This window comes from Lonchura striata, chromosome 5 (genome assembly GCF_046129695.1).
Source record: "Lonchura striata isolate bLonStr1 chromosome 5, bLonStr1.mat, whole genome shotgun sequence".
NCBI lineage: Eukaryota > Metazoa > Chordata > Aves > Passeriformes > Estrildidae > Lonchura > Lonchura striata.
The window spans coordinates 43,426,523-43,441,270 of NC_134607.1; the positions used below are offsets into that span (position 1 = coordinate 43,426,523).

Consider the following 14,748-nt stretch of genomic DNA (forward strand, 5'->3'; position numbering starts at 1 on the left):
CTGACCTACAGGGGAATTGATATTATGAACTGACTGAGGAAAATTATTATGGTATCAAGCTCCAGCCATTAAAGTGAAACAAGGAGAGCGTAGTAAACTAAGTAAAGGAACAAGTAAAAGAAGGCTTGGATTTTGTATATTCATTGCTGGTTTTCTTTCCTAATTCTGTAGGCACTAAGTGTGGTTAAGATGCAGAAATCCTCTTTTTACAGAAGAGGCAGCAGCAGAACAGAAATAGAAGAAAATGTTTAAGTTCAATTGCTTTTAAGGGCATAAGAAAATAACATGTAATCATTCATAGCATTAGTATTATTAAAGAAGTGAAAAATAGCTGGGTGTTGAATTAACTAATACTTCTGTATGTCCAACAAGCCAACCATTTACTCAAGCTTCTAACATGAGATCAGGAAGAAACATGCCTGTGTTTCTGCTAACTAGATTTTTCTTTGAAAATAAGACAATCTGTTACTGTCAGTCAAAACTCACAATTTGGTTTCTGATTTCATATAAAGAAGACAATATGTTAGATTTGCTATTTTACACTTCATGTAGTGTTATTTTTGTATCTCATTTGAGTGAAATCCATTTAAAAGGATCTTATTTGATCATACATAATGTTGTTTCCTCAAATGTGTTCAAAACCAGCACCTACCTAAAGCAAAGAGTGATAACTGATGTAAAATTGATTCTGAACATGCATTGCAGAATATTCCTACATTATATATAACTTTATAGCTGAAAGACATATATATTGGGTCACATTGTAGAACCTCCAAGATTTATTTTCTTCTACTTCCATAGCCCTACGTTCTCCTGCATGGAGCTACTCATGATACCAGCCCAGTGGATTTTAGCTCAGTCCACTTCTCTAAGATTGTTCAAATAAATTTGAGATTTCTAGTTTTGTCCTTGTGGTCTTGGTGGATTTTGTGTCAACTTCTTCAGTTTTTCTTGCTCATAACTTACTCTTTGATTTCTCTGGAACGCTCCTGTGTGGATACTCCTGCAGAAGAGAAGCAGTGTGCTGCTTTCTCTATACACCAGGGATGTGAATGGGGATGTATGTGTCCTCTGGGCTATCAGATTATATAGGTTGACTGAGAAGCAAAGTAAATACCCCCAGGGATCCCTAGCTGCTATGCTGGGATGCTCTTTTATTTTTGATTCACTTAGAAAGAATGATTTTGCATGGTACTCAAGAAGGTACCTCAGCACTCTCAGGTATTACTGGTCAGTGCTACGAGTCATGGTGCAAAATTTCAAATGGGCTGTTTCCTAGGGGAGGGTGGGTTAATCTAAAGCTCCCTAGGCTGGATCTTCCCTACCAAAATTTTCAACAGTGCAAAATTATCCTGCATTCTCTTTTTTGAAGGCCCTTTTTACTATGCCTTACCTTCAAGGATGTGTAGATTCTGCTCTTCATTAGACATCTGATCTGATGTCTGTCAGCTGGTCCAAGCACAGACATCATCATGTCATGGGATGAGCATGGATGTGAAAGGTTTGTCATCATATATTAAGCAATAGTGTTGAGCACAGAGCCCTTGAGAATCTCTGTAAGGGACCATTCAACCAATCCAAGCCCAAGAGTTGGGCCCATCACACTTAGGAGTAAGGAGAGGGAGGACACTAGTGCTTCTAAGAGCCATATGGAATTTCCTTATTGGATGGGTTGCCCCTGAGGTACAGAATGTTTATTAATAATATCCCAGTGTGAAGATCCCATGAGAGTTCTGGCTTTCTTGTCAATCAGGAAGCTGTCTGAAACTGTGATGATGCATCTGGAAGACTCATGAAATCATCTGGTTTGGACTTGCAAACCGGTTTACAGTCAGCAAAACACTGTCTTTTCAATAGAGAATACATTTTTAAAAATGAAAATAAACCACCCAGTACTTGCTAAGTAAAATAGAGCTAGACTATATCACTTAAATGAGCTACGTATTTGCTCATCTATGAAAGAAAAAACTGCAATAGAGGACAATTCCACAGTGTAGGATGAGGATAATAATCACAAATTGTCAAGGGGTGTGTCAGCAAGAACTGGCAGAAATTAAAGTGAAAAAATGTGGCTGAAAAGGCCACACATTCTTTATGTAAATGCATCTAAATTAGCCCCAAAGACAGACGTTCTTGAGAGGTGGTGAAAGGCAAAGTGGCATGGGCAACTCCTTATCCCATCACTGTCTCCCACCCTTTTTAGGTGCTTGTATAATAAACAATGAATATCCTGACTGTCCTGTTGCCAGTGCCTCCAGCCAAAAACCTGAAGCAGACCCTCTCCTGCACATATTGCTGTACTGAGAGATGGCTGGAGCTCTTCAGGAAGAGCACATCCTCCTGTGGATCCTTCTGTCATCGGCCTTGCAGCTGGGATGGAATCCTCTCCAGAGCAGTACAGTCCCAGGGCCTTTGCATTTCTGTTGACCTCTTTTGTGATCTGAGAATATGAAGCACTACCATAAAGTTTACAAAAATGCATCTGATCCTAAAATCTGAAAAACCCACTGGTACCTAAGAGGATTCTTTCTAACCGAACTTCCCAATTGCTCTCTTAAAAACACCACAAAACCCTCAAAATATGTCAGTAATGCACACGCTTTCAGAGTATAGAAGAAGCCAAAAGCATGACAACAATACCACCATCTAATGAACTTGGTGGACAAAAAGAAATATGAACAATGTGTTTCTGTTTTTCCTCTCAGTTCCTTGCACATAAATGGCAGTGCAGAGACCTTGTTCCCATTTGTGTGTAAGCAGAGAAGGTGGTATGTGCTTGGTCCCACTCTTTCTTGCCATCTCTCCTTGCCACTTTTCATTCCTTCATCCCATCTCTTTGAATCTTTCCCACTGTGCAACCCAACCAAAAGTTCCCACCACTGTTCCCTACTAGCCAAAGATTCCCAGAAGCTCCTAGGTGTACACATGATGTCACAAGCAATACTGTTGTTTCCTCACCCCTCCTCCAGTTGTTGTGCTTCCTTCACTGGTGGCCTCTTTGCTGGTGGTGGGGGTGGCCTGGGAGAGCAGTGGGCTCACAGCAACCTCTGGTGTCCATGGGGCTTGCCTTAAGGCACACTGTAATATTCCCAGGGTCCTTTCTCAAGAGAAAGTCTTGCTTGTGATTGGGCAGTCACAGCCATGGAATGTGGGGACACTTATATGCCTGGGAGCAGCCTGCTGACCACGACCTTGCTTCACACCATCACCCTTACCTGTCAATATCTAGAGTATCAGAGTATCCTTTGCCACATTGCTGCCAATGCTAGTATGATCTTGCAGCTGCTGGTAAGTGATCTGGTGCTGATATAATACCTGATCTCACCAAGGTGGATTATGTTCAGCTGCAAAACAAGCTCTTGTCTACCCAGCACACCTAATTCCCAGAAAGGGTATGCCTCTCTGTGTCAACTACAGCAGCATTTGGAGGCCAGCTCTCCTTCACCTTCTTTCATCCAACACCTCTGCTGCCAGGACCACCTAGCCACAGATACTCCCAACAATTTTTGGCATGTACCAGACCACAGAGGTTCAAAGCACAATAAAATGTAACTAATAGGAAGATAGAAGCATTTCGCTTTTTCAGCAGACTCTAGAAATAAGGGCAGAATTTAGCCAAGGAGAGAATTTAGCAATGCTTTTTGCAGCATGAAAAATTAGGTTTTGTCACTTCAGCAACAGAAGCAACAAATTACAGGAGCGTTTTCAGGAACTGAGAATCAATATTCATCAGTCCTATTCTCTGAAATGACCTGCATTTGCTAAAATGTTCACAAGCCCTCCCTAGCAACCCTAACATGTAAAAGCAGGCTGCTTTCCAAGTGGCGGATGGAACTCTGTGAGCAAGGAAACCACGTTAAGCTTTACAAGGGAGTGGGGCTGTGTAGGGTGCTCCAGGCACTGCATTCTTGATGTGGTGTCAGGTTTCAGTACTATTATGAAAAAATCTGTAGGGGATTTGCATGCATACCTTACGCACATACCTTTGATGTTCACATTGTTGGAGCCAAGCAACAAATAGGATCTCTAGGTCACATGTAGCTTCCAAAAGGCTGTTAAATAACTATGGCTAGACAGTCAGGTAATTGTCCCGCAAAATTGCAGTCAAAATTCTTCTCTCCTGTATTGGGTTAAATTCAGAGTCTGTTCAGGGATGTAAATAGAACAACTCCAGAATTTCACCAGGATTATAAAGAGCAGAATTTCTTTCTTCCTCCCTCTCTTCCTCTTTTTTCACTCTCTTTCAGACCAAGGAAAGCATATGTACTCACTCACTATTCATATTTCTGCTGCTGAGAGGCTTACAGTAGGATATTGACAATAGGATAGATGTTGAGTTTGCAATCATTTATTAAATTGGTTCTAGCTAGATTTAAAAAAAAGCTGTTTGCTACTGTCTTTCAAAATACACTATAGTGTTGCATGGATTTCACAATGATGCATGTGATGAAATTGCTGTTAATGCGTAAAATCACACCAGAAATGCAATGGAATGGTGGGGATTTTTTCTGCTTTGCAGAATGGACCTAGGAATCATGCCTTTGCACATAATGAATGTGATTTCCATTTAAAAATAAGAATATGAACTGAGTTCACTATTTAACATACTACACACCAGAATGATCCCAAAATATATCAAGCCAGGAAGTGGATTAATTGCAGCAACTCACCACCAAGCCCCTGGTATATTTCAAGTATGTGGAAAATGTATTTCTATTTTGGACAGTGACTTCTTTATGAAATTATGCCAGAATGTCAGCAGTCTGCTTGGACTCTGACAGACACTCTTAGTTGCCTCAGTGTCCTGGAGGCAATAATAATTATCAAATCTATTTGATAGACAGGCAGCTATCAGACATCTGTATATCCCAGACATATAAAAACATCCCCAGCCAGCCATGTGACTACCAATGGATCTGCTCAGACAAAGAAGTTCAAGAGAAATGCCTCAGGCCAGAACCTCAGCTGCAGAAAATCAGCCAGGCACAGGCGATTTGCCTTCCTTGCCCTGTGTGCTTTTTATTTGGAGGAAAACGCTGCCCAAGCCATCAGAGGGCAATGGGAGGTCAGGGAGGCAATGAGCTGAATGGGAAGGGAAGCTCCTGCAGGAGCTGAGGGCTGTGCCTGGGGTTGGCCACATAAGTGCTGTACAAGTTGCTTTATATCCCTGAAGGACTAGAAATGGCTGTGCAAAAACGGCTGCCTGAAATCCCTTGTATCCTTACCCCAGTTTGTGCAGATGAGGGGGCAGATAGCTCTTCCTACTAGTACCTAGTGCTGTCTCTGTGCTCAGTGAGCTGAGCAGTGCCTGAACACAGACAGCCTCAAGCACTGCCCTACAGCTCTCTGTGCTGTGCAGCTGGGAGCTTGCTTTCCTTCACCATCTTGTTCTCTGCCACATAACAGATGTGGTTAAGGATGCAGCACAACCCAGGACTCTTCCTTCTAGGCAGTCTGGAGTAAAGGTGGTATAGATGCAAGCCAGTCAGAGATACTGGACTGGATTGTTTTCTCCTGTTGGTGAAGTCTGGAGGTTTTCTAGGCTGATCACAGTGGGCTGCACCTGTGCCCACTCTGATGCTGTCCTGCTCTGGCGAGATGTGTCTCACTAAAGCAAGAAGCACAAATCTCGCAAATTGGGGTATGCAACTAAATGGCAGAGACATGCCACAGACTGCTACTGGGAAATACCCAAGGGAAGTCACAGATCGCTTGGTTCAAATCTCACAGCCTTCAAGGTGGCGCGAAAGGCTGCCTTCCCAGAGTGGTGAAAGCACCCGAGGGCTGGGGGAAGTGCATGCTGTATCTTCATCCGTATTCTCCTTGAGGAGAAGCACAGGTCCAGGCTGTGGCATGGCCATTGCAACATCGCCGTGCTGGAGGTGTATAGCCAGGGATGGACCTGATATTGCTGGGACACTGCTGTAGACCCAGGTCTGCCCCGCGGAGCAGTTTACTTTTTGTTTTCAATCACTGCCACTTCAGTTCTTTATCCATTCCTGTTTCTAGGCTTGGATCTGTTATTAGCAAAAGCTTTCATAGGCGTGGAAATTAATTTGATTGTTTGTATCTAAGCCTACATTGTGGAAAATGGGCTGCATGTATTTCAGGTTTCTAAATGATACAAGGATACTGTTACTGAATAAGTTGATGTCTTTGTGACCTTAAAATTGAGAAGAGTGAACATCAGAGGACATAAAAGGAAATGTTACCTGACAACAGTTACATTTTGTTCAAAACCACTGAAGTTCATAGTTCACTTTCCCGACAGCAGTGGATTTTGCAGCGGGTTGGCTTGTTTGGGACTTCCCTATGGTATTTACTCTGTAACTTTACTGGAGATCAATGCAAAGGTCAAGAGTATTTGGGAGCTCCTGGCAGTCAGGTCCAGAGATGAGTCTGCTGCTGACAGTCTTGCAGCTCTGATCGGCTCCATGCAGTGGTTCCAGTGGGAGTGAATGACCTCTGCACCAGAAAGTGCCCTGGGGTTTTGGTCCATATGGTGGGAGGTGCCTGAGCAAGAAGAGAGAGAAGACTCTAAAACCAAAGCTGGAACCAGATTGTAATGTGATACAGTGCTTTCAACCTCTAGGTCATCAATTCAAATCTAGCCTGCTTGGCAGTGACCAAAAATCATTTCCACATGGGCCAAGAAAAATGCATGGTGAACACAGGAGTTGCTGTATCCAAACAGACAAGATAGTCTGGAGACAAACAGTTGCACAATAGTTATTTTTCTGGACAGGTCTGCAAGGTATAACGCTAAGTTGTTTCTGATCAGTTTATCCCTGAATAATGAGGGCTTGGTTTCTTTGCAAATAACGTATAATTTATTTCTGTCTACTAAAATGTAAGGTTTTTTTCTTTGCGCTATAGCTAAGAATGAGAGAAACCTCCCTTCTGGCTTTTTCAATAGTCTGTCTGTGTAGGAAGTTATAAATAGACACATACGACATTTGCCAGACAAAAGAGCCAGCTCATGTTTCCTTAGGTGTATATCAAGGAAAACCTCAATGCTGAACTGTGTGCTAGAATTATTCTGAGACAGAAAATACTTCTTAATATTTTAGCAGCAAAATGCACAGGGTGCCAAACTAAACTTAAGCAAAATGCATCAGGAAAACTTATCAAGTGTGTGACAGATGATAATGAAGTAACAGGGAAACCCCACAGAGCAGCAGTGACTCTGGAGAAGAGCAGTCAGCAACAGCAGATACTTCTGCTGACAAGTTATATTGATTTTAGATGAGAACACAAATTTAAACTTTGTTTATTGTATTGAAACACAGATACAAGGCCCATTCAATGGATATTTCATAAGCTGCACTCCCTTAATATTTTATGGGAATGTAACTAATACTGGCTGAAACATTATAAAACATAGGAGCATCTATGAAGAACACTGAACTAATTGCTACTGTGCTTTGAATTTTGATTATGTCCTTGACAAACTCACTGGAATATTGTTTTGCTTGAACTAAGTGTTCAGCTAGCAAATGAATAAAAATGATGGGTTTTCTCTTCCTGTTCTAACCATTAAATATGTACTTGTTAACATCTGTGATGGTTGGAGTAAGGTTGGGTCAAAGCAACTGAGAAATAATGGATTATATGAGCATAATAGAAGACATAATTGGATTTTTAAATACATTTATTTCACTGTTTTAATCCCCCCAGGACATAAAACCATTCCAAATGAAGCAGCTTATAGATACTTTGTAGTGAAGGTAGCTTTCTGTAAACAAAATGTATGAAATCCTAACCTTGATGAAGTCAGTTTCTTGACTTCCATTGGATATATACACATGTAACAGTATATATGTGCTAATGCCTGAATTTTAAGACTACCAAAAGAGTCATTTGTAGCAGTGTGCTTTGAATTTGCCAAATTAAATATAATTTTTTTATGCCTGTTAAAAACTATTAAAAGTCACTCTGTGTACTTGGAAAACTTTAGAAAAATCCAATTATGAGGTCATTTAAATGTCTATCAAACAAGAACAAATCCAAAATGCAGCAGTATTTCTTTTTGATACTCTCTGCTCTTCCCAGCAAGTGGAATAGAAATACTCTTTATTATCAACTAACTGGTACAGTTTCTGACATGTTGCAGATTTTTCCAGCATCAGTCAGGGAAGGTCAGTTTAAAATCTAATAAATATTTCTGCAATTATTTGACTTTGTATTAAAAACTCAGAGTGCCAAGTAGGATAGAAAATAAAAAGAGTTTCATGGATTTTGCCAGAATTCTCCACAGATTACTATTAGCCTCATTTATGAGACTGCACAGAGAACTGTGAAATCTCCTTTGAACTCTAAGGACCAGATGGTTTTGCTGTTAGATTCTGATGACCCACAGCAGTGTGCATACACAGGCACTACGGTTGCCAGTTGACTGCAAACATGTGATGGAGGCATGAGAATTCATGACCTGTACTTCCAAAACACAAGTCCCCTCACTGCTGATGGGATAAAAAAAGCAGCTCTGCTACTGCCTCAAAAGGGAGATTATTACTAAAGCAAGCCATGAGCATACCTGGACCTGAGGGGTAAATAGCAGGCACATCATCCCATGCAATTTCAGGAAGATGTCTGCTGATGATCAGGAAGCTGCAAGTGGCTTTTGCTGGAAGGTGAGAGTTTCCTGGCAGGCTGTTTGGGCCACTGGTCCCAGCACTGTGTCATTCTGTGCTGGAAGAGGGAGAGAAAGGCTGGACTCAAACCAATTAAAGCTGTAGGGCAGAATGGTAGTTACTCTGCTGTCATATGGAACTGCTTGCAAGACATGATTTATATTGGATTATATTGGTTTCAACTGGTATAATATGAACTTCCTGATTTTTCAAGGGTATATAGACAAAAAGACCAAATATGGTTTTACTCATCTTTTAATTTAGAACTACAAGTTTTTGGATGACCTATGAATTTATTTTAATGGTATCTGCACAACACTGAGCTGTCAGCACTATAAATGTCATCCTAATTGGGTATTAGTTTCCATCATGGCCATTGAGTCTCTCCAGCAGAGCTATCTCCATGCAAATCTCTTATCTGTGTCAAGCTGTTGGAAAAAACCAAAGAGTCACTTTTGCCAATCAATCAGACATTTTCATAATACTCAGTTTGAAGAAGAAGACACAAACAGAAAATCTAAGAGCACCATGTATGTGCAGCTTACCCTTGGAGCTGAAGGCATGGCAGTCAGGGGATGATTTGCATTCAAACCGACGCTTTTGTTTCTGATAATTAAAAATGTGTTCCAGCATTGCTCATAGTAGTTGATCTAGATTTACCCTTAACCTTCCATTTTCCTTCCTTAGCTTCATAACACTAGGAAAAGTCACAGGGTAAGAAGGACTTCTGTGAATGATAAGTGTGACAAATTGAATTTGATGCAACTTTAGACTGCTGGTGCAATATGAATATGAACTCATCACTTAAGGCTGCTCTTTTGCTCTCATACAGAAAGCAAAGAAATTGTTTGACCAGTATGAGCTGTAAGCATACATGCATGACACTGACATAAAGTAAAGCAACAGAATGTGAAAATAAGAAAATAAAATGAGGGATGTGTGACAGAGTAGGAATGGAAGAAGTATAGACGATAAACAGTTGGGCTTTTAACATTCAAAACTTACAGCAAAGCTAAAACCATCAAAATTTTGTGAATTCCACTTTTCAGCCATTTTGTGGTGTTTTTCCTTTTCAAAGTTAGGAATATTACCCTCATCTTTTAACTTAGTATCTTTTGCCTTAGGTCACATACTCAATATTTTAAGCACGGCGAAAGAAATACTACTGCATTTTGGATTTGTTCTTGCTCAATAGACATTTAAATGACCTCGTCATTGGATTTTTCTAGCACTGTCAGTTATATTTTCTGTCTCATACATATTTTAAAAAAGATATCTAGTATTAACTTGTACTTGTATATGATGTATAAAACCCTGAAGTTTGCTTTCAAGTGTATGGAACATCAGCTGGTGTACACGCAGTCTACAATAGCTGTTTTTCAAACCTAGGATAAACATGAAATGTGAAAGTGCTGTGTTGCACAAATCTTCTCTTAAGATGGCTAACATAAGTGACAGAGCCTCTGACAGAGTATAAGTTCTACCATCTTACTCTGCAGGCTTCTAGCATGGACAATACATAATAGTTCAGAGCTCTCCTTTCTTGCTTACAACTTCATTTTACCCCAGAGCATCTATTTAAAATCTCTTCTCCATGGCTATCTTATAGTTCCAGTCTTTTCCATAACCAAGGCAGATTGTCTTTCTTTCCAGATAATTGAATATGCAGATGCAACACTTGTGAATCAGATGTGTCGCTTTCAAAGCCCTGAAAAGATATTTTAACACAGTAAACACAAAGTTTAGCAAATTGAAACACTAGTATCTACAGTGTGTCAAAATGGTTCCCAAGGCATCACATCCACAACAGTTATGGAAATTAAAGGGATGCTTGGAATATTTCTTGTTACTCCTGAGCACCTCAGTTCTTCTGGTCAGGGTGATCTGAGTCAGTAGTCCTCACAGGACTGGACCTTACAGAATTTATATGTCCAGCCACCTTTCCTATTCAGTCAGGCTGAAGCATGAAAAGCAATGACTTTGAAAATTGGCATTTGCAGTGATTCAGCTGCCACAAGCTGGAGCCTTCAAAGTGACATGAGTGGGCACAGCTCCCAGGGTGTCAGTGGTGTGTGCCACTAATACTGGCTGAGGGACTGAGCCCTGCTCCTGGGCTTGCATAGATAGCTAAGCCTCTTCCATTTAAGGCAGCAAGCATAACATATGCTGAACTCCAGATCCCAAGTCCAGTGGAAACCCAGCCGTCAGTAAGCAAGCACTGCCAAGGAGCTCTCAACATGAAGCACTACAATAGCAAAGGTCTTGAATGACTAAAATTCTTGAAAGCCTTGGTCAGTATCAGAGACAGTTTCCAACTGGGCAAAGTACAATATTTTCCCTCTGCTTTTTATGAATGGCTGGATATCGTTGTGCTGGAGTCAGAGTTCCCTGTGGAAGCCATTCATAAAAATAGCAAAACAAAACAAACACATGCAAAAAAAAACTTTAAAGGTCCAGTCCAAAGCCACTGGGTGCCAGAGGCTGGGAAAACATGCTGGCAACTCAAGCCCCAGCTATCACTGAAAGTATTCAAGGGGCTTTTTGGTGGTCTGAAAAGTATGAACTGCTGTGTAGAAGGGCAGCTGGTAGAATTACTGTGACACATACTAGGCAGAAAGCCAGAGCTGGCCTTGTTTCAGACATTGTCTTTCCTCTCATTGAAGTGTCAGGACCTAATTCATGGAAAATATGGTGGGTTGGCAGTTCTTTCAGAAGATTTCATTGAGTTACACTGAGTGAGAGTCACATGAATATAGAGTGCACAGCCAAAAATATATGGGGATTTCTAAGCTGGAGAGAACAGTCAGCCTCTAAAAATGTCTGTGGATTTCATGTGGTTTGGGAGTAGACACATGTACAGGTGTAATCAACAGGCCAAAAAAAAAAAAAAAAAAAAAAAAAAAAAAAAAAAGAAAAGAAAGTGAAAATAAAAATTGGCAGATTACAGAAGAGCTCAATGAGTTCTATAATTATAAGAGATTCTTTTAAAACAAATCATTCCTTTGTCCAAGAGTGGCAAATGTCCATTAATGAGTTCAGGGCCTGCAGTCCACCTGGAGAAGGCATCAATAAAATGTGTGCCTTGATAATAGTTTCTCCATTGCAAGGGAATTTAATGGAAAGGAAAGGGTCCACCCTGAAGTTTAAAGACAGATACAGTCATCAGATAGTTTTTTTTCCTCTCATATTTATTTGAGAGCAGAACTTGGAGACTGTTACATACAAAAATAAAACAGCAGTAGGATTCTACTGAGTTAGAAAAAGACTGAAAATAAACAAAGCATCTCTTGTTAAAATGGGGCACTTGTGGTGGGCAGCCGAATTTAATCAGTTACATTTAATTTACATTTAATTTACATTTTCACTGATCCTTCCCACTGAAATATTGCTCTGAAAGGCCAGTTACACTAAACTGCTTATTCAGAAATATTCCAGTTATTTCCTACTACACTGTCGTGAAAATTAGGTTTTTGGCTGTGCAGAGGGATGGCATGTTGGCTTCTGCCCAAGCAAGGCACTAAAATAATGTCTGGGATTAGGAAAAAGCAGGAAGGAAGGGCAGGAAGAAAATCATTGGGTGCAGTTCATAGACTTTAAAAACAGAATGTCCGGCAGAGTGAGGCAGGCAGCAACTTTGTCCCACTGAAGTAAGAAAAGACTTTTTGTCCTTTCTATGTCATTTATCTGTGGATTTATTGTTCTATGCTGCTCCTAGCACCCACAAGGGTCATCACATCATCTGGGTAGTGCTGGTGTATTTTAGTAATGTGTGTATTTGTTCCTTAATTGGTACTCCTCTCGGCTGGGGATGAAGCACACCGGCGACTTGGTGGGTCTCCTGACTCATGTGAGAACTGTGTTTCCCAGTCCAGGGTGGGACCAGCCAGGAGACAGACTTGCTGAGAATCCATGGTGGTGCCACCAGGTCCTGCATAGGCAGGTGGACACACCCAACCTGGCCAATGATGTGCATCCCCATAATCACACCAATAGGCTTGCAAGGGTCAGCATAGCATCACCTTCATGCAGCTGAAAGTCTCAAACCAGAACTCACAAGGGCTGGAACCACTGTCCATCCCAATCTCCTTGGTTTTGGCAAGGGTGTCTTTGGTCAAGTGGGAAGCTGTGGCTCAGGAATGAGGTTATGTGTCCTTCATCTCTCTGCCTGAGCTTTCACCCTGCTCATGATGAATAGGGAGGGCTTCCCCACAGCAGGACACTCCATTTACAGTTGAGAATGTTGTAAGAGAGCAGCAGCAGTGGAGACAACAAAATCTAGTTATAAAATCAGGTCTCTCTCATGGTCTGATAAGTTAATGCAGAGGTATCATATAAGAGCTGAAAGATGGAACATGCTGAATTAGATTGCACCTTGGTTTTAATTGTACAAACTTAACATACTCCTCTTCATCCACAGTAATATGAACTACTTCAGAGCAAAGTTTTAGACAGGTATAGGAGAGGCTGGGTGTGAGAGCTGGGTATGTTCATCTCTCCATTTCTGACTGTGGGCTTTTCCTGTGTTTTATTTCTATTGCTGAAAATATTTTCCCTAGCACTCATAAATCACAGTTAAGTGCTCTTACTTAATTTTGTTTCTCACTGTGCCTTTGTTTTACTTTTCAGCCTCAACAAGTGGTTCAAAAGAAGCCTGCTCAGGTAAGAAAAAATAATTTAAATGATTTAGACTACTTTAATTTAAATAATTTTTCAGTATTTCAACTGGCTTCTTTTACTGTAAAGAAAGAAGGGAAATGCATCAATCATATGAGCTGGGGAACAGCTATGGGCTTGCTGGGCACAACCACCAGAACAAGTCATGTGGTGGCCCTTGGGAAAGAGAGGAGGAAGCAGGGGACAGTGCCTGCTCAGAATTGTTCTCCTTCTGCATTGGTCACCCTGCAGTGTTAATGCAGACACACATGCACACTTCTGTGGTGTGAGTCCAGCATGTAGTAAATACTCTCTGTGTCCCGAATGTGGATAGGTGGGAACTGCATTACAGCAAGGAGGGGCATATGCATGAAACTCATCTCTCTGCTTTTCTTTGTGTTGCATATAGGTAAAGCCTTATAAAATAAGGGCCTTTGTGACTCAGGCCTGCTACTTAGGTGAAGTAGAAGGGAGCTATGGGAGAGTGACTCAGCAGGAATAGGGGTAGAGAGATGCGAGAGTCGTGAGAGACGTGCGGCGTGACGGCCACATGTTCACATCATGGTGTATGGTGCTTGGTGGGCTTGGGTTTGTGCCTTAAAACTGTGTCAGCTAGTAACCAGCTAACTGCTTAAACAGGCCTGGGTTTGCAATAAAGCAGCTCTCCTTTGCACTGCCTAGGGACTCTCCATTGCTCTGCATCGTCACACTAAAGGATTCTGTAAATCCAGAAAATATAATAGGCTGAACTTGGTAACCAGACCGGATACGTCATAAAGACTAACACATTGGAGCCTTTTGTGTTGGATAGTATTATTCTTTTTTAACACTTTGAAAAAAAATGCAAGCCACAACATGTCATGAAACCAGTCAAAAACTGCAGTTAAAATCCACTTCATTTTCTTCTCCCAGCCTGACCTGTATTAAAAACCACAAGAACCTAACTCTAACACTTTGTTATTTGTGGACCAACAGAGAAAAACCTCTGGGCATGGGAGCAAGTCCATGCCTGCTCAGCAGAGTCCATGAGCTGTGCTGCTGTACCTCCATGTACATGAATGGTAGCTGAGTCAAGAGCATAAAGGGTCCATTGCTCTTCTGGAAAGACGTCTGCTTTTAGAAAGGAATAATACTTCCATTTTTCCACCTTATGGTTCTAATACATTATTTTACAGTCTACACTGTCATAATATCAACTGGAATCTGAATTAGGAACTGTTGCATTCTAAACAGAAAACATCCTAGCTATGAGTTGAAGGGGTAAAATGATGTAACTCTCCAAGGCATGTGCAGGAATCAGATTTCTATGAAAGAAATCAATATAGTTGCAGCAATGACGAATCCATGGCACAGCTAATAATGTCTCTGAATGGTGGAAGTAACACACAGGATGAGGATTAATGTAGTAGTACTTTCAAGTAAGGTTAAGTTTTGCAAGGAGAGGTAATGTCCTTTGTTAGGC

General features: G+C 41.1%; 1 protein-coding gene across 2 annotated transcripts in view; it reads left to right on the forward strand.

The window, feature by feature from the left end:
* Positions 1-14,748, forward strand: part of HMGA2 (high mobility group AT-hook 2) — a 109,691-nt gene that overhangs the window by 74,392 nt on the left and 20,551 nt on the right. For both annotated transcript variants that reach the window (XM_077783504.1, XM_021547399.2), the window contains one exon: positions 13,260-13,292. In XM_077783504.1, coding sequence (XP_077639630.1) covers positions 13,260-13,292 — 33 coding nt within the window. The remainder of the gene's footprint in view (positions 1-13,259; positions 13,293-14,748) is intronic.